The sequence below is a fragment of the Condylostylus longicornis genome, unplaced genomic scaffold (assembly GCF_029603195.1).
Source record: "Condylostylus longicornis isolate FDR11 unplaced genomic scaffold, ASM2960319v2 ptg000017l, whole genome shotgun sequence".
Classification (NCBI taxonomy): domain Eukaryota; kingdom Metazoa; phylum Arthropoda; class Insecta; order Diptera; family Dolichopodidae; genus Condylostylus; species Condylostylus longicornis.
Window position 1 is genome coordinate 5,301,609 of NW_026577986.1, and position 21,279 is coordinate 5,322,887.

General features: G+C 22.8%; 1 protein-coding gene across 2 annotated transcripts in view; it reads right to left on the reverse strand.

The window, feature by feature from the left end:
- LOC129606120 (sodium/hydrogen exchanger 9B2) overlaps positions 1-16,017 on the reverse strand; it is a 93,406-nt gene extending 77,389 nt beyond the window's left edge. For both annotated transcript variants that reach the window (XM_055516237.1, XM_055516236.1), the window contains exon 1: positions 15,811-16,017. In XM_055516237.1, coding sequence (XP_055372212.1) covers positions 15,811-15,908 — 98 coding nt within the window. In that variant the 5' untranslated portion in view covers positions 15,909-16,017. The remainder of the gene's footprint in view (positions 1-15,810) is intronic.
- Positions 16,018-21,279: the final 5,262 nt, after the last annotated feature.

Consider the following 21,279-nt stretch of genomic DNA (forward strand, 5'->3'; position numbering starts at 1 on the left):
ATTAGATGTGCACATCAGGTCCAAAATCATAAACTTAATAATTAAATGTTAATGAATTTATCATGAAATTCATGAATCAATATACATATATGATAAATAATCTAAAAGTAAGTATAATAAATATTAGCCATAATAACAATATAATTCTGTGCTAGCCATAGTAATATACATTCTTTAGTGTAAAGATGTTAAGTTGACATCAAATATATAATTTATAATTAGTGAATATTGATAGTGTTTTGCATTTTATTTTGATATTAAATTTAATATTTAAATTATCGATTGAATTAAGATATCAAAATTATAATAAAATTTATTCAAATCACATTTATTTCTGTTTTTTTTATTTAATTTAAATATATGCCAATCTACTTCTAAAGCGAACTAGATTTTATAAAAATTAAATTTAAATCAATTATTATAATTATTATGTAATAGAGTAATTATCGTTTTGTAAACTTTAAAAAGTTTACTCTAAATAATTTTTGAATTTTAATGATTTTAAAGCTTTAATAAAATTAAAAACTTAGGCTTAATCTAAGATCATGACAGTCATCAGTGACTTGCTATTGGAAATATAATTTTATAGCAATTAGAAATTTTAGTTTTATAGTAATTAAAACAAATTACCAAATTTGTAGATGTTTTTAATGAATGGAACAAGAAAGAAGTTCGCCGACCCTCTTAATAAAAGAAGATTTAAATATGAGAAATATTTAAAAAATGAGAAAAAAAATAGAGTTGACCTTGTCAACTCTGTGATACCCGTACGAATTTGTTATCCTATGTGCGAATAACTAATGTGCCATAACTAACTATGGGGCAGACTATGACTTTAAGTTGCCGTATTACCATATTAATTTATGCAAAATTTCAGTACTATGTGTTATTCAAAATACTGGTTGTGCCAAACTACTATTGATGTTGTATGGCAGCTACCAGAAAGAGCCAAGAAATTTTAGCGAATTTTATCATGCACATCGGCCCTACTAATATACTCACTTGTGTGAAGTCTCAATATCACAGCTTTTATAGTTTCTGAGATATAGTCAAATAACTTTTGAAGTTGTATGGCAGGTACCAGAAGGAGCCAAGTAATTTCAACGACTTTTATGAGACACATTGGCCCTACTAATATATTCGATTGTGTGAAATTTCAATACCATAGCTTTAATAGTTTCTGAAATATAGTCAAATAACTTTTGAAGTTGTATGGCAGGTACCAGAAGCAGCCAAGTAATTTCAACGACTTTTACCAGACACATTTGCCCTACTAATATACTCACTTGTGTGAAGTCTCAATATCACAGCTTTTATAGTTTCTGAGATATAGTCAAATAACTTTTGAAGTTGTATGGCAGGTACCAGAAGGAGCCAAGTAATTTCAACGGCTTTTATGAGACACATTGGCCCTACTAATATATTCGTTTGTGTGAAATTTCAATACCATAGCTTTAATAGTTTCTGAAATATAGTCAAATAACTTTTGAAGTTGTATGGCAGGTACCAGAAGGAGCCAAGTAATTTCAACGATTTTTATGGGGCATATTGGCCCTACTAATATATTCGTTTGTGTGAAATTTCAATACCATAACTTTTATAGTTTCTGAGATATAGCCAAATAAATTTTGAAGTTGTATGGCAGCTACCCGAACCGGTACCCCGATCATGTCCAATTTAAATAGGGTTCTGGCACTTACTACAATAAATCATTTGTGAAAATTTGGTGAACTTAGCTCAATTAGTTTTTGAGTTATCGTTCGGACGGACGGACGGACGGACAGACAAAGCTAAATCAACTCAAAATTTGACGCTGATCAAAAACATACACTTGAGTCTATATCTAACACCGTTATTTCTTAGCGTTACAAACGGTAAGGCAAATTTAGTATACTCTTCGAACATACGTTCGTACGGGTATAAAAAGCAATACTAATTGAGAGTCTATAATGCAAAATTAAAACCCCAATATGAAGAAATAAAATAAGTCCTCACTCAAAATAAGCTATTGCAATTAATAATATTTAATGTCATGAACACATTGGCAAATTAATGGTGTAATATTTACTAATGCTACTCGAATTCTTTATGTATTTCTTGAAAATTAAGAGACACTTTCGCTTAAGTGGATATTTCATACTTTTCGTGTTTTCCGTTCATACATAATTTCATACATTACTATGTTTAATAATTTCATTCATGGATTAAAAATTAATTTTACAATAAGCATTGTATGAAATTTTACGCGTGAACAATTACATGAAATTACTCCCTCACATTACCTAGGAATTAGTAGAATTCATATTCAGAACATAGTAGAATTCGAAAGTGGTTTTGTATTATCACTTGCATAGGCAAACTTTATTCAATTAAAATAATAAAAATAATGGCAATTCGGCAAACAATGGTCTTGAACACAGCCATTCACAAGGAGACTATGCTAATTACTCTAGCATTTAACGGAAATTTTATCAGTCAGATTTTATTTTACATTAGGCGAATATTTCCAAAAGGAAATTAATTAAATTCCTAAAATTATTCTCAAAGAGTTTTACAATTCTTTATAATTTTAAATCAATATTCTTATACAATAATTATCGATTTAAATTAGAACACCTGAAAAAAAAAGTTAATCTTATCTTATTTTTGTCAGATTTCCTCTTATTTTTCTAAAAAAAAAAATTTTATACCTGTTTACAAAGATATCAAAATATGAAATTTAATATAATTTTTCATAATACGAAAAATAAGAAGTAAAAAAAAATCAAAAAATAATTTAATCCGAGTAGACTTTTATTTTCATGAAAACAATATCATAAATAGATCGATGTCATAAAATATGATTGAATCCTTAAATCCTTGAACTAGACAATTTACTTCTACAAAATAATATTCCAATAAATTTTCATTTTGATGAATTTTTCTTTTGATTTTTCTTATTTTTTTTTATCAGTTTTTCGTATATAATACGCAACTATGTATATAGTTTAAATTGTGAACAAATTTCTATATGTGAGTGTGTATGTACATTACATAACAATAATATGGTGAATTTTCTTTGAAAATGGTTTTTATTTTGTGTTTTTAAGAATTGAAATATTGTATATGTATGTACATATCGGAAAATTGAGGAAAATTTTATGAAAATTATTATGTACATATGAAAACATATTGCATAATAGACAACCTGATTACAATTCATTTGTTTGATTTCTTCTTATTATAAAAATGGTATATAAGTCAAATAAATATTTTCTGAGGCAATTTAAGGATACAACAAAAAAAAAATGAGGAATAAATAAAAGTTTTACAAGCTGTAAGTATGTGTGTGTATATTTGTAACTAAATTTTGTAACAAAAGTGACTTAGATTACATCAAAATATTCTAGAATTAAATATGATTTATTCATACGAATCTCATAATACGATTGAATTGCTTTTCGTTTACTCTACAGTGTACATGGTTTTTGTTTTTAGCTTATTGCCAAAGTAGGTATTTGTTATTTTGATTGATTTTGGATTTTTTTTCTTACTAAATCATTTTCACAAATTAGTGAGACTAATAATAATCAATGCTTTTGGTTTTTTGTTTCATGTTTTTCATTTGTTTAAGATACTAGATTTTTGCCTCTGCTACATTTTGTGTTCAAAGAATTTTGTGAATGAAATATACATAAATTTTAGATTTTTGAAATTTTTTAATATTGAATAAACAAATAATTTTGATTTATGCATATTGGTAATTAATTAAGTTACAAACGCATACATACACACACATGTAGTGTATAAATATGAAGTGTTTATGAAGTTGTTCTGGTGTCTTTTGCATAGATGTGATTAATATTAATTTGTGTTTGTACAGTAAATGAAAGAAAATAATTTTGATAAAAGTTTAATCAGAACTTTGAAAACAAAATAACTTTAAAAAGAGAAATTTTAAAATAGTGCAGATTAAGGGAGTATCAAAGCGTCTGAGAATGATTTTAAGTAACTGGTGGTAACCACTGGTGGTAACACTCTCAGATCTTATTTTTGAAATGGCAGCACAGTTCATATATTTTATATATTTAATTTTTTAGAAATGGGAGAAAAATAACGAAATTATATGGGAATTTATTGTAAATCACAATTTCCTTACATTATTCACGGTATTGACTAGATATAAAAATTTTTTACAAATTGCTGTAATGTAATGTTCCTGAATAATTTTGATTAAAATGGGCATATAACGTATATAAAAATAAAATTTTCAAAAACCAAATTTATTATTGGTGCTAATTTTACTCTTACTTTCCATTTACATTATGTAATGTTATTGACATTACTGTCACCGTAAGTTAATATTTTGTATAGCAATTATTTTCATTTTATTCCCGTTCCATAATCCATTCAAATATAGCTTGTTTAATTTTTTCATAGCCTAATTCCAAATTTACTTCTATCAGTTTTACTTCATACACATTTTTGTAAGAAAAATATTTATTTAAATATTTGTAATGTCATAGGTTTCTGCGGTGTATGCCCTACATATGTATAAATAAAGGAAAATTTCATCATCCTATTTCAATCAGTTTCTCAAAGTAAGCTATATTGAGCTAGGTACAAATGTATATAATTGTAATTGTAATTTTAAAGTGAATAAAATTTTTCAAATATTTATTCGCATCATTCTGTAATACTTGCTCAAATATAACATCAATTACAGAAGATTTCATTGACTCTATCTAAATAAAATTATACTATAACTGATATACGAGTAAATACGAATCTATTTGTCCAATATACTTGTATACATATAAGAATAATATACAAGTAGTACATGCGAGTAGTATGATAAATTTTAATATGTATAGTACAAGGAAATAAGTCTTGTCCAAATTTATTGTGTATATACCCCCTTTCAATTATCAATAGATTACATGTCAAAATAAAATCAAAATAAAAAGCAAAAAAAAAAAAAAAAATTATTATTTCAAATTGTGATTCTGTTTTTTTTTTTTTTTTGTTTCACAGATCTTAAAATTGGACTTTTTGCCAGCTTGTTAAGCATCTCTAAATGTCAAAATTGGAAAAATAACAACACATTCCTATATAGGTATACATTATATATACATGTATAAGCAGAGTGTAAGCATATTTAGGTACCTATATAGGGTAGGTTTGTGTAATCATATATTGCGAACATAGTCTTTTATATTATACAGACATATGCATTCAAATGTTTCAGCAAAGTTGATGATACAGATGTAAATGGTCAAGGATATAAATGTTTGTTATATAATATTTTTTGATATGAAGACATTTATGTTAAGGGAATCATGAAATTTATCCATGAAATATTCAAGAAAATATTTTGTTACTTCATATAGAGGATACTGGGATGAAGTTTTGTGAAAATGATAATCGAGAAAAAGGAGATGACGAGAGAACTTAATTTATGGACGACAACAATGAATTGTTGAAAATTATCTCTTGCATACCATTCGATTCTCAATAGTTTTCTTTTTGGTTTTTTTTTTTTTGCTTTTCTTTTTTTTGTTTCAATTATTTCTATCTCGTTTTATACTATTTTACTCCCATTTTTTTTTTTTTAATAAAATTTCATTTTGTCTCTCTTAAATAATTTTTGATAGTGTTTTCACTTTATATTTGACATTGACAATTTGTCTTTTATTTTAATATTTTGATTGAGTGTCATCCGAAATGCCTTTCTGTCATCATTTTATGTATGTGTATATGTGTATAATATCGTATTTTTGGGAAAAAATCATTTTTAGTTAAAAGTTATTTTTTTTTCCAGAAATTATAATAATAAAAAAAAAAAATTTGATTTTCAATTCAATAAAATTTATGATATTTAAATATTGCGGAAATATTTTTTTTATTTGATTTTATTTTTTTTTGGTTGAGATTAATTTCCAATTAAAATCCAATGGTTGTTTAATGGTCCAATGATGATACTTTGAAAAAATGGCATAAATATTTTGTATAAAATATGCGGTTGTCTTAAATAATTGCGAAAATATTAAAGAGTATTAATTAAAAATGACATTCAGTTGGTTGATAATAATCTTTAAAGTATAAAGAGTAAAAATTCGAAATTAATTTTATTCATAAGTGCAGTGTGACAATGCTGTTATTTTACTTCTAACGCATCTTTGCAAATAATTTGTGCGTTGATTTTTTAATAAAGAAGTAATCATCTGTTTTAATGTAATCATAAACCACTCAAGGTGGACTACCTAAAGTAATGAAATGAAAAAATCACTGCTAAACATAATTCCTGCAAATAGGTTTATTTTTAATAATCAATGAAAAACAGGATGATCTTAATATTCTAAAAAAATTTTCCATTGTATGTTGGGCGGCAAAATTGTGTATGTGTAATATGTGTGTAAGTGGTTTTGAAGTTTCTGAAAAGGATGCAATACATACATAATTTCTGTGCTTCAAAATACCATACAAACATATAATGTATTGTTATGTCGCCTATATATTTGAGTGTTATTTTAAAGAAATTTTAATACACTTTTCTTATGTGATTTAAATTTTAAGGACTTTTTAAAAGATTATGTTGTTTTTCAAAATTTTTTTCTTCTTATTCACAAAATATTCAAAATAGTAGATAAAATACAGTGAATATTTATTAGGTCGTTCAAGGTTAAAAAAAAATATAAGGAGAAAACCTAAACAAAATGAGAAAAAAAAATCAAAAACCTGTTGCTCTTTCAGATATAACTTTTTTTTTATTTTTATATATATATATATATTATTATATATATTATTATATATATATATTATTATATATATTATATATATTATTATATATATATATATATGATGTTATATATGATATATGAAATGTATACAGTAAAAAATTTATTAAAAAGAAAGTAACATTGATCCGGATCAAAAGTAAGTTAATTTTTAATGAGAATATATGACATTGTGTCCATTATTTTTTTTAAAAGAGAAAGAGATCATAAAATTTGACATCTTCTTATGAATAATAATAAATATTTTTAAATTTATAGGAGATAAAGTTAAAGTTCCACGAATAAAATTTGAGAGTATATAGAAGCTATTACAAACAAAATATTTGAGAGTTAATTAGAATTTTCATGCAGAATGAGTTATTAAGGTAAAATACTCTCATTTTACTTTCAAAATTTCATTTACAACGTGCGTGTATTATATTTTTGTATAATATACTGATCACATATTAACACATACCGGGCTCAACCACTTAGTTTCACATAAAGGCCGCGTTAGTGTCGCACAGGAATGAAAATGCAAGAAAGTTAGATTTTCCAAAATTTGAACATCTTCTTTTAAATTAGTATAGACCAAAAATTATTATAAAAATTGTGAAAATTATTATAAGCCACTGCTGCAAGAAATAAGAAGAGTAAGCAAGATGACTCAAATAAATTCGGGTAAAATTTCGGGTAATATCATGGAAAGTAGTACGTTTTCCCTTATGGTAGTACAAAAATCTTGTACTTTAATTATTTTATTAAAATACAAAAATGATAATTATTATGCAATAATTATTGCATACTTTTAGGGATGCTAATAAAAAGTAAAAGAGTTTAGGAAGAAAAGATAATAGTTTAATTTTAATTGTTGAAGATTCTAATATTTCCTTATTCAATTTTGTCATTCTAATATTTCTTAATTCTGTCTCGAAATCAGCTTAGTTTTGGTGCCGTAATTTCCAAGAAGAAGAGATAACAATTTTATTCTAAATAAATAGTCATTTCGAAACGAAACTAATCGTTTACAATGACTACTTTATTTAACATAATTGGTGTATACCATTTACAACATTAATATAAAGTTATCGGCCTACAAAATTAGCATTTAACTAATTTATTTTTAATGATATTATTATTATTATTGCAAAATAATGATTTGTTTTAAATTACTAAAGTATATTCTTGTATTTACATAAATTTCAATTCCATTTAAATTTCATTTAGAAGAGATTTATAATTTTAAACAAAAAATTAATTTAATCCAAACCAAAACTCTATACATATATTATCAAAAAAATATATGTATATGTATAACATTATGTATAACATTATTATGTATACATTAAAATATACTTATTACAGCAGTACATGTACTCATTCATGTAATCTAATTAAAATGATATGAAACAGAAAAATTTTGTAAATTTTTATTCTTAATTCTGTCATTCATACGCTAATTTTGTACTTGTAATTAATTTAAAAAACAAAAAAAAAAATTAAACCATGAGCATAGCAGTTTTTTGAACTTCTTTTTTTTCTGTTATTTTTTTTTCCTACTTTATGATGATTAAAAGATTTGCATACAAACTGCAACATTATTACAATTTTCTTTTTTTTAAATTATGATTGCTGGTATCTGCCCGCATAATTCTACTATATAAGGTATTCACATACATTTCTGTAGAGTATAAATATAGTATAAATTGCATGTGTGCCGGTCTTTTATAACAAATGCCATGTAGACTTAAACTATTTATGTACGTGTATTATGCACACATATACATAGATGGCTATAACATTATAATGATGACGATAAAGTATACGAGAAAATCGTTGGTTTTATAAATTTTATGTAGTAGGTGCCTATAATGAAATTGGAATGCATATAGATTATGTACTTTCAATATAATATTTTTGACATAGATTGAATAAATTTTTAATTTAAAGTCCTCTTATGTAGATATGTGTTATATAAAAAAATAAACTGTATAAAATATTATGCAGAACATATATAAATTCATTATTACTTGTTGTTATTGCGTAACCATAAAATAATTAAGAGAAGGAAAATGTTATACTGTTTGTTTGACATGTTCAACTCTAAGATATTATATATTTTCTTATATAAGAATTTGTTATAAATTATATGAGTAATAATATTAATGTATAATTTTATTGATTTATGCTCGAAATTTTATTATCTCACTCTTACTGAGCCGTGCCTTTAATGCATTTCGATCTTATTTTTTATAAGGAATTGAATGAACAACCAAATATCTTTATTAATGCTTGTAAAAAAGATGATGATAGTAAAAATTTAGAATTGTATGGTTGTAGAGCAAATCTATTATGCATACAAATAAAGTTACCTTCCAATTGAAAGAAAAGCTGAAAAGTTCTGTTAAATTAAATAAAATTTATGCATACCCTCATAATTTAAAAATAAAACTAGTATGATTGTATTTCAGTTATGTTATTGCAAGAATTTTTCAGTCGATTTTTTGCTGTGTATTACATATAAAATTTATCATGAATTTTAAACAGAATTTGGTGAATAATAGTAAAAGTGTTTAATCAATTCATTTTCTGTCACACTAAAATCAACATATTCTACAAAATTTGTTAACCGTGAACAAAAATATTGATAAAAAAAAATTACTTCTTTTTGATTAAATTAATTGATAAGAAATGAAATTTCAATTTTGTTTTACCTTTATAATTTAAATTTTATACATTATTGTATCCGTGCTTTTGTATTTAAGCATAGAAAACTTCTGATGTCTCTGTGTTTTCAAAGAATATTTTTATTAATTTATTCAATTTTGTTGATAAAATGTGCAAAATTAATTGCTTAAATTTGTGTGAATTTTTTGTGTGCCATTTAGAAAGTAGTTAACAATTTAATTGTATTAAAAATTTTTGGTTCTCTGACTAATTTTCCTTTTATCGTTGATTCTATTGGTATCAGTGCTCAAAATTCCTATAAAAATTTCCTCGTGGACGAAATTTAATAGTTAAATATCATTAATTAAAATATCACTAAATTAATCTGAATATATTTCCGTATTCATATTCTTTATTAAATTAAAATGAAATTTTAAATTAATTAATATTTTATTAATTAAAATGTTAAAAAGGTAAAAATTCATCAAAGATTTATTATTCTCTTTGCGATTTTACCCATTATATTAATGGGAATATTTAAAAATTTTGAAAGTATTTAAATCGACATTTAATGGCAATTTTTAATGACGGTAAATATTGCACTATACACCAATATAAAAATTATTAATACACCTGTTGCATTTTATATATAAGGTACACGTTTCCTTATTAAAAGTGTACGTGTTGAGTAAAATTTAAATAAAATGTGAAAATTATTTTGTATTAATCAAAAATTAATTTAATGTTAAAAATATTAAAAATACATGAAAAAAGATCATTAAATTGCACAAAATTTTTATTTTAATTAAAAAATATTAATGTTTGGTACAAAATTGTGCTGCGTATTTTTATAATAGGCAGTTGCCAAGTAGATTTTGTATACAAAAAAAACTCTGATATTTTTTAAAAACCATTAAAACCTACCGAATTTTTCTATTGAAATTTACAAATAATTGTTGAATATTAAAATTTACAATGTTTAAAGCCTAAATTTCGCAAAAAATGTAGGTTTTAAACATTGTAGGCTTTAAAAGTTTTCACAACTTACACAAAGTTAGAGCAGGAAATTAAAATATTTCATTTTTCATAACAAAGTTTTAGCTATTTTGTATCGTACATTTAAATTGTAAAATTCTCTAAATTTCTTCATTTCGGTGCCTTATTATTTAAATAACGTTGGTATCATGGAGGGGTCACGAAACTGATTTTTTTTTATGTTTCGAGAAAAACGCATTTAACAATATACACATTAATGTTAATTTGCTGTTACGTGTAAAATTTATAACGTTATTTTTCTGTATACATAATTCAAAACTCTCAAAAAAGCATTTTCTCTTCCATTGAACTCTCAAAAAAGCATTTGACTCTTTCGTAATACCGACAATAAAATACAACAATAGTGTAATGTGACGTTTAATATTTTGCCTTCGATTGTGCTTCACAGTGAATTCTCATTGAAGATTCTAAATTTATTGACACAGTAAAGTCTATTTTTAAGTTAGAGTGCCATAAGTTTGAGTTGAAGATAAATAATTTTGATTAGCCAACATTTGAGGAGCCAAATGATCGATTAACTTATCAATTGTGTAATCAAATGATTGGCTTACCGTCTATATAACAAAAAATTTCGAAAAACATTGTATTGTAGCAGATTTTTTTATTACGTGGTTGAAGATGTTTTCTGAGTAAGAGAGAGTAAACCGAGAATAAGTTTTGTTTAATTATAGAATGAAAATAAAAAGAAAAATTTTTTTTTTGCATATTTTTTCTTTAACTCTAGTCAACCAAAACTGTTGTAAATATTTATGTTCGAATTATGGTTTTAATTTTTTTATATTTTTTGAAATCAATGAAAAACATACATTAGTTTAAGGCAAATATTTGTAAATAAATAGTTGAGAATTATTTTTGAAGAAGAAAATGAATGTGCGTTAAAATGTTTGATAGACAAGTTCTAGTCGATTGATAAATTTGAAATCTAATAATTCTTTCACATTCTAGTTTATTATACAATTTATTCAGATAGTGAAATATATGGAGGCTTGCAGTATATGTGTATAAGTAATTCATGACTTTCGGTACCAGTTTCTTATTTATTTTTTACTAAATGAAAGCTTCTTTTTACTAGATTATAGGACTACTGAATTCTGCTAAATTTTTTGATCTTTTCCATTATTGATTCTAGTATTTTAAGAATTAATATTACCTCATTATTTAATAATCGCATTGAAAAGTCGTAAACATCTATAAATGTAAATGAAACCGACTAAAATATTTTTATAATATTGTAAAATGTCTGATGGTCATGGACTCTTTAATTTGCTTCTGTATTCTGGTTTAAAAAATGACCATTGAGATGTGAAATGTCATTTACTTTTGCGACCAACAATTAAAAAAAAACATTTCAGCTGTAAAAATATTTAATGAGATGTAAAAAAAAACAAAAAAAATTATTTCATATATCCTTTTTGTTATTATTTTGTAGTAATTAATTTTTATGAAATTCAGGACATAATGAATTATTATATGATTTTATATTATTTTTACTTTATAGGAACCAAAAAAAGTAAGGAGCGTAAAAAGGATTTTTATGAGAGTCACATTAAATGAGCATAATGTACATTTCTCTGACACAAAGTACATTTAATATTTTTTTTTTTTGTTTTCTATACAATTTTCATGTGTTGGCATATTTGTATGTTGTTATGTACACATGTTATTGTCCATAATTTAGTGGTCATTTGAAATTCTTATTATATTGAGTGAAATTTAAATTTTTCTTTTATAATTTTTAATTGAAAAACGCGTTTTTTTATATGTATGTGTAAATATTATTATGGTATAGTCCTCGTTTAAATATTCTGCTTTTGATTGATGAATTTGATGAAATTTTGTAGTATGGATAGTGAATAAAAAGGGATAATGGTAATATACAGATGTTTAAGAGTAGGTAATTGAAATTAAATTTTGTTACCAATTTGGTTTTTCAGATCATTTAAAGAGAATAATGAATAACATTGTAAAATATTTTAATTTAATACCAAAATTTTTAATTAAAGTGTATTTATAAAATGAAAATATTTTTGAAAACATTTGCATGGTTTAAATTTTAACAAAAGATATTTTATTATTTATTAGAAATTATTGTGTGTCGATTATTCTTTAAATGACAAGTCATATAATCTCACAAAGTCAAATAAAAAGGTTGCATCAAACTGTTTTTCAACCAAAATGCGAATAGGTAAGAATAAAAGAGCAAGTATTCCATTTAAAGAAATGCAACACCTCCAAGAGTTACACAATACCTCTATAGGAGTTCTTTGTTAATGGAACAGTGTTTTGTATAGAAAACCTATTATTTAGGAATAGTAAGGATGCTATATATTTAAATATTAAAAATTTCATATTTATTACACATTTATTAATATGTGAAGCCGTCTACCAAAATAACTGCACATAACTCTTACTCAACTAGCATTTGATATATTATGTTCTTCTAAATTTGGGAGAGTTGCATAAATAACACTAGATGTTAGATATTGTATTGTTGAATAAAACGCAAAAAGTGTGTAATAAAACCATTTATTATGGCTGGTCGTAAGAGCTGAAATGTCGACTTTTGAAATTTTATTATTTATTTGGCATACAACCATTCATTTTCCATTAAAATTCTTAAAATTATTAAATATTAAGTTTAATTTTTGTTAGCAACAAAATGTTTTAGTAACAATTTTTATTAATTTTTATTACAGAAACATTGTTGATCAGTTTGAAAGAATTATAAAATTTATGAATATTACATGTGATCTGTCAATAAATAAAACAAATAATGATATAGTAAAATTAATTGTCATTTCATTGTAATTAATATTTAGTCCTATTTACATTTCAATTAATGAGTATCTACGTATGATAGAAATTGATTTTTCATCAATTGATTCGTACATTAACTTCAATATTTTATTTGCCATATTTCTATATATGTAATTATACTCTATTTTTTTGTCTTCTGTCTCTCGTGACTATTGCGACACTTGAATTCAATTAACACTCTTATTATTGCCAACAAATATGTTAATTACGTCTTAATGTCAAAATTTATAAAAACAAGTAACCAATACCAAACCATTAACGATTAACTTAACTAGAGCAAAGAAAACAGAAAAAAGTACAAAAAATGCAAGGCAAAATGTTCATATTATTAAAAGAAAGAGAAGACAATACTAGTACATGACATGAGAGCAAAAAAGTGACAGAAAAAGAGAACTTTATTTCAAAGAAAATATTTGTAAATTATTTTTAAGTATGCAATTTTTTTTTTATTTTGCAAATTATTTTAAATTAAAAATTTAAATAAACATAAAATATTTTATTTTATTTGAATACATTATTGTAAACAAACATTGTTATTCTGTTATTTCAGCACATTTTGGAAATTTTTGGGAAATGAAACAATATGGTTTTGGTAGTTCCTCTGTCTACTTGTAAATTTCAACTTATTTGAAACAAAAAATTAAAAATCTGTAATCAAATTGATTTCTGTGAACGTTTTGTCTCTGGTACAAAATTTAAATTATTTGCTTTTTCTTTTTAAAATGGTTCTTTTATGAAATGTGCTTTTCTCGAACCGTTTTTTTTTTTCAAAACTTGTTTCATATAAATTTATTTATTTAAATAATATTGGAAGAATTCCGTTGTGAATATTAAAATTATTATTTTATTATTATTATTAAGAATTAGAATTTTATTTATAATTTAATTTTATAATTTTAAAAACTATGATTATTAAATAAGCAAATAAAAAATCGGACAGATACGCGACATTTTTTTTCCATTTTGCTGCTGACAAACAAAAGTTTTTTTGTTTTTTATTAAAAGTCACGTGTTGCTATCTTAGTGTACATAATTATAGAAACTTTGAGATGGTGGTATTTTGCATCTGTTATACTGTTATTTCGTATTGTGTTAAAATTTATATAAAATTTATATATATGTATAGTATGGGAAAATTCGTATTTAATATCATTAATATTATATACATATATGGAAATCTTAATTAAAAAATAAATAAATATTTTTAGTGGAAATATTTTATTATAGTGAATTTTGTGTAGTATTTATTAGAATAGAAATTTGGGTATTCTTATCATTTAAATTATAAATAGATACTTAAAGAAATTTAACGTATTTAAATGCCAAGAATAGGCACATAAAGTGAGTAACTGCAATTGATATTAGTGGTTAATCATCGGTTTGAAAAAAGAAATATGTATACAGGGTTTTTTGTCAGAACACTTCTTTTTTGCTATTTCAAGTAAAATACGATTGAATTTTTAAGTATATAAAATGACATTTCTATATTTTAATGCCTTCTTCGAAAATTTTATGATACCAAGAAGTAAATAACTGTTGATATCTAATTTTGTCAGAAAATTTTCTTGGAACAATATTGGTTAGTTATAATGTTCTTCAAAGATTTTTCTGTCATTGTTCTGATGTTCTGATAGAAAGCCCTAGATATATCAGAAGAAAAAGTTCGTAATTTCTCTCATTCGCTCTTTCGTTCATCCTATCCATTCGTTTTCTGGTGTATTAAATAATGGTTTCCTTTTATATGTTTTCGAAAATGAATGCATTACCAATACTATTTTCATTATTGATAATAGCATTTATAATTTTAATTTTATATAAAAGTACAATTACTTTGAGCTCTTGAGAATATGTAGAATCTTTCCAAAACAAAAAAAAACAAAAATTCAGAATATGTTATTAATTCTTTCTCTTTTTCTTGTTCCGCTATTGCATGATATCATATAGATTCATGCTCCAGTCTCATTACGTTATACAGGTTTAACTAGGTAGGTGCCTAGCCGGCCGTCGTTTTTTATATTAAATATTTAAGATTATTAATATTTATTTTTTATTTTTCTTAGTTTTTTTTTAATATCGAATATTATGAATATATGAAAATTACTTGTATTGTATGCAATTATTAGAATACAATACAATAAGTATTGTATACCAGTAGTGTAATTTGTAATTTTAGTAACCTAACCGGGGTTTGAACCGAGACCCTTCGACTAAAACCACTGCAGGTGCCATAACCACTGCATCAATGGTCAGGTTTTATTAATTCTTAATTTGCTGATATTTGAAAGACAATAACTAAATAACTAAAAAATTACGTTATAGAAGAAATTCTATTATAATATTTATTTTTAGATTCGACAAAAAAATTAAAATCATTTGTAAAAAATATGATAAATTAATTTCCAAAAATAAACAAAATTTTTATCAAAAAAAAAGTTCTAATTTAATAAAAATTAATTATAATAATAAATAAAATTTATTTTTGGAAGAAACACAAAAAAAAAATTTTTAAACTTACCCTTTAAATTTTCCATTTCCGCCATAATTTGAGCAATTTTTACTATCGCTCATAATGGTCGTTATATCATCAATAATAACTACACGTTTTTTATGCATATGAATAGTTTTTTTTTTATTTCTTTTTACTGATTTTCTAATAATAGTAAAAAAAAATGTTAATTAATTAAATTGAAATATTAAAATTTTTTTTTCTGTTTATATTTTTTTTTTCGTTTTTCTCAATAACAACAATAATAATTTATGACGAGGTTTAATTTAATTAAAATCTATTATATAATTAATAAAATTTTCATTAATATTTTCGTGTTCTTGTTTTTCCAAAAAAAAAAAAGAAATTATAAAAAATTTTCTTTTTAAATATTTTTTTAATTGAATTTTAATTATTTTTCATTAAAGTTTTAGTCAATTTTAATTATTTTTTTTTTTCTGCCTTTTTTTTTGTTATTTAATTTTAATTGTTTAATTTAATTTGATCTGTTGCATAAATATTTACAAAATGTTTTTTTATTCTTTGAATTTAATTTAAAATTTACGCATTTTTTTATTTTATAAATTTTTATAAAAGTTTATTTTAATTTTATTATGGTTTTTTTTTTTTGTACCATGTTTCTGTCATCGACACCTATTTATTTTTTAAATATTTAAAATTATTATTTTGAAATTAAAAATTAATTTTGTGGATATCTATATTTTGTTTTGGTCACACACACATAACATTATTATCATATAGGTATGCTATGAAAGATTTAAGTGAGAATATTGTGGAATAATTTAAATAAATTAATTTAAAATTTTTCTGTTAAAAAAATACACAAATTCTGACCTAATAATAATCCTAAGGCTTGAATAAATAATAAACAATGTAATTTAAAAATAATATAATTAGTGGTAAAATTATAATAGAGACTAAAAATATTTGTGGTATTCTAATTATTCTGGTAAAAAAATAAACTGCTAAAAATAAAATTAAAATTTAAGAAAAAAACAACGGGAAATTACCACATTTTTATACCACAAAAATTTGATTATTTGTAAACAGTAGATAAAATTGTAAAAAATAATTAATTTCAAATATTTAAAAATTAAATTTAAAAATTTTTTAGTTTAAAATTTTCTGTAATTTTGAAACAGTACTGTCTATTTCCAAAAAAAAAAATTAAAAATATCTAAAAAATTCAATATTTTTCGTTCGGTATTAGCGTGAAAACAATTTCAGGAATGGAAAAATACTAAAACCGGTTGTGGTCCGCATATAACTGATAGCAATGTATTTTACACGCGTGGGCACACAGAGAGACTGCCTCACAGACACACAGGCCGATAGACAATCATTTTTTTAAAAAGAGTTAAATTACGCTTCCTTAGAAGTGCGTTTCCCACAGACACTGGACATCTGAAATTTGATGCCGTAATATAACCTCCGTTGTTGTATTGTAATGGGGTCGGTAATAATTGTCAGCATTAACAAGTAAATAACTAAATTAATAACATTTTGAAAAAGTGGCAAAAAAAAACAATTCTTTTTTTAATGGCTTATACACTGTACAATTAAATCGACCTCCATCTATCAAACCTCCAAACTGAATACTATTCAAGTGAAAAATAAATTAACCCAAGATGCGATTTGTTAATATTTCCTTTCACTTTATTTGAGTACATATTTTACGCTCATACTTGTAAAAATTGTATGAAAATAAGCAACTACAATAGTGCCCCAAATACTAAAAATATTAATAGATTAAATGATGAAAATAGCGCTCCAAAATAAAGTATGAACTGTTACACTAAAAGATGTATTTTCACATTTAGGATTTCATATAAAATTAGTTAATTATTAATAAATAAAGTAAATCAGATTTTAATAAAGTAATTAAATTTTCAGCCCTATTATATGCAATTTTTTTCGAAATATAAAATTATACTACATTTTGATTTAGTTTGACTTGATTTATTGCAGTTGTCTTCAATTAGCATAGTTAATTAGCATAGTCAATTTTATTTTTTAATTTCAATTGAAAAATATACCTAAACCTGCAATGTGTATCCAATATCATAGAAGCACCTAATGGAATTCCTATATAAATGTAAATTAAAATTATTTTTAAAGGTATTCAGCAATACTATTTTAAAGGCCTTACTTAAATATTCAAGGTTGTTAATTGAGATTTTTAAGTTTACATAATTAAAAATATTAAAAATATATAATTTTTTATGTATTGCAGCTACATATAAATTTTAATTAAAACCAAAAATAATTTAATAAATATTTTTAATTATTCCAATACACAATTTATGTATTTAAAAAAAACCACAATTAAAAAATAATGAAAGCGAAAATCAATTGATGTTATATTGTGTATATTTTCTATGTATATTTTGTAATATTTTTGTATATTTTTAATGTTGGTATGCGTTTTAACATAATTTTTAAAAAAATTTCATTTCAATATTAAATTAAATTAATAGAATTTCAATATAATAATAATTTATTATTTTTAATTTTAAAATGGATTATGGTGTATAAATGGACAATTTAATTCGATTTACATATGTATTATACAATGTTGTATAATAATTTTGTTTTCTTTAATAATATGGTAGTATAATTTTTGTTAAATTTAATTGTTATGTTGAGCTCAATTTAATTATAATAACAAGTCCAATATATTGCTTAATTTTTTTTTAAAAACAAACCATAAAAAAAATTAAAAATTATGTATAAGTCAAAATTTTTATAGTTTCGAGTAAATCAATTTTAAAGATTTAATCGGTAGGACAAATTTTAAGACCCTAATAAAACAGGATTCGCAAAATTTAACTTAATGCTGTCATTGAAAATTTGGAATTTATAGTTATTTAATTTCGAAACTCTGTTATGAGATTTTAAGTTAAATTTACCTCAAATTCTTTAAGAATTATTTTTTTCTTTTAATGTATTCATTTGAATACATTAAGAGTTATCCAAATTGAACCGAAATTTCCTTGATTATGGATTTGAATGCAGCCAGCTTAAATATTGCGATATCTTTAATTTATAACAAATCGATTTAGATCATTTGTTCTTAATATCACATTGTATTTAAGTTAGTTTTTAAATATAAAAACACTACACCAACAAAAAAAAAATTGTAATGATTTTGTGGTTGCTTATATTTTTAAAAAAAAAAAGTATTCAATTTCAAAATAATTTAAAATTATCGCCTACTGTGTCGCTATTAATAAATATAAGCCTTTTTATATAAATTTTATGAAAATATTTCATATAGGGTAGAAATAAAATTAATTGTTTTATTATTAATTTTACATTGAAAAATATTAATTTAATGTCCTTGTACTCGTATATAAATAAATTTATAAATTACAAAAAGAAAAAAACTACATGCATAATAAAACAATTATTATAAAATTAATATTTTAAGCTTTTTGTATATCTTTTGTGAAAAAAGAAAAATTTTCAAATATCGATATAACCATTTAACAAATTGTATTTTAATAAAATCCTCAGTGCGGTTAAATATAATTCTTGTATGTTATTATAGTGTATGTATTGGTTAAATTATTATATCCTTAAAATTCAATGTTATTATATTTTTGTGTTAAATTATTAATTTAAAAAATAATATCCTTAATGATTTTTTTTAATAAATATTTGTGTATTTAATAAATGTATTAATATTTTAATTGCTTTATGGAATTTTGGAGTTTTTTTTTATTTTTTAAGAAAAATCAAGGATATTCTAAAAATATTTTCACAATTTCTTAATGAACTTACAGAAAAATTTGCATTTTGAAAGTATATGTTATTTTAATTATAAATTTTAATAATAAGTAATTTTAATTATAAATTTTAAGAAAATTTATAATTAAAATTATTTTGCCCTCTTCAAATAAGATTTTTAAATAAAATTTGTGTTCATTCATAATTTAGTTTTTTTTCCTTTTGTAAATTTTTGGGATTTAATTTAAATTTGAATTATTTTTATTTCTCGGACAACTCTGTACGATTTTTGGGATTTTATTAATTTTTGAAGCCTTAACCATAAATTACCTGTTAACTTGGTATATTTTAATTTTGACATTCCTGAAGTTACATTCATTTAATGTATAATAATTAAAAAAATTTTACAATTCAAGATTTTATAATTTTTATAAATATCATTTCATATAAAAGAGTTAGATGCCCTATTCAAAATAAGAATAAGATAAATTAAATTTTCTGAATAAAATATTAAATATTTTTTCCAATTAACTATTTGTTCATTTGTAGGTACTCTTAAATAAGGAAAAGCCGTGTACTGTATTAAAAATTTTCAAAATAAAATTTTTTTTAAAGATCTTTTTAAATTTTAGTTTGAAACAGGGCATTTAATTTTACATTTTATTTTCAAAATACACGCATTATAATGTGTGTGTATCTTAATACACTTAATATATGTGTATCTGATTTATTTCTATAAAAATTAAAAGATTTAAGAATTTAAAATTAATTCAATTAAAGCTATGAATGTATTGAATGTTATGCGCTTTTCCCCAAATTAAATAGAAGAAATTAAATTTATAAAAGTTTATCAATAATTTCAGAAATAAATTTTTAAATATTCAAAATGAGATTTGGATTTTTGTGTACATATAAGAAGCATTATTAAATAAAAATTATTTTCTAAAATAATATTGAGTGTTATATTACGGAAATTAAACCATTTTAATATTATTAAATATATTGTTTAAATAATAAACTTAAAAACTGAATAAAATCCCAAAATTTTTAATATTTCAACTTTTATTAAGTTTATCTTGGCTCGCATACCTTAAAAAAATAAAGTGAATTATAAACAATTTAATGGTGCTTCAAAATATTTTTATGAGTGATTTCATAGATATGTGAGATCTCAGTAACAGACCCAAATTTTGGTAAAAAGCATTTAAATATGGATTTATTAGGCGGAAGAATATGCAAAATTCTACTTTAATTATTGAATTAACTAACATTTTCACACGATTTTCTCTATTTTGAAATACATGTGAGGTTTGGTTTTCATATATTTGAGAATTGGGCTTTGTAATGCAATAAAAATAAAATATAAGGAAACTGGGAGTTGTTAGTCTAGGAAAATTGTAAAGTATGAAAAAAATGTTACAATAAGATTTCTGATACCTTCCTACACTTACTTCGAAGTCAATTTTTTGCAATTAATTTTACTTAATACCTTAATTTAGTAATAAAATGCAAAAACAAATGCGATCAAACATTAAAATTTTCAAATTTTACAACAATGAAATAAAATGTAAGTAATTTAATTTTATTTGTACTATTTTTTTTTTATTTATGAAATTAAAATGCATTTTAAATAAATATTTTTTTTTTATTTTTATTAATTTAATAAAATAATTGAATAATTTTTATTAAATAAATTGATTTCATTTTTATTTTTATATTTTCATTTAAATTTAAAATGCTTGGCGCATT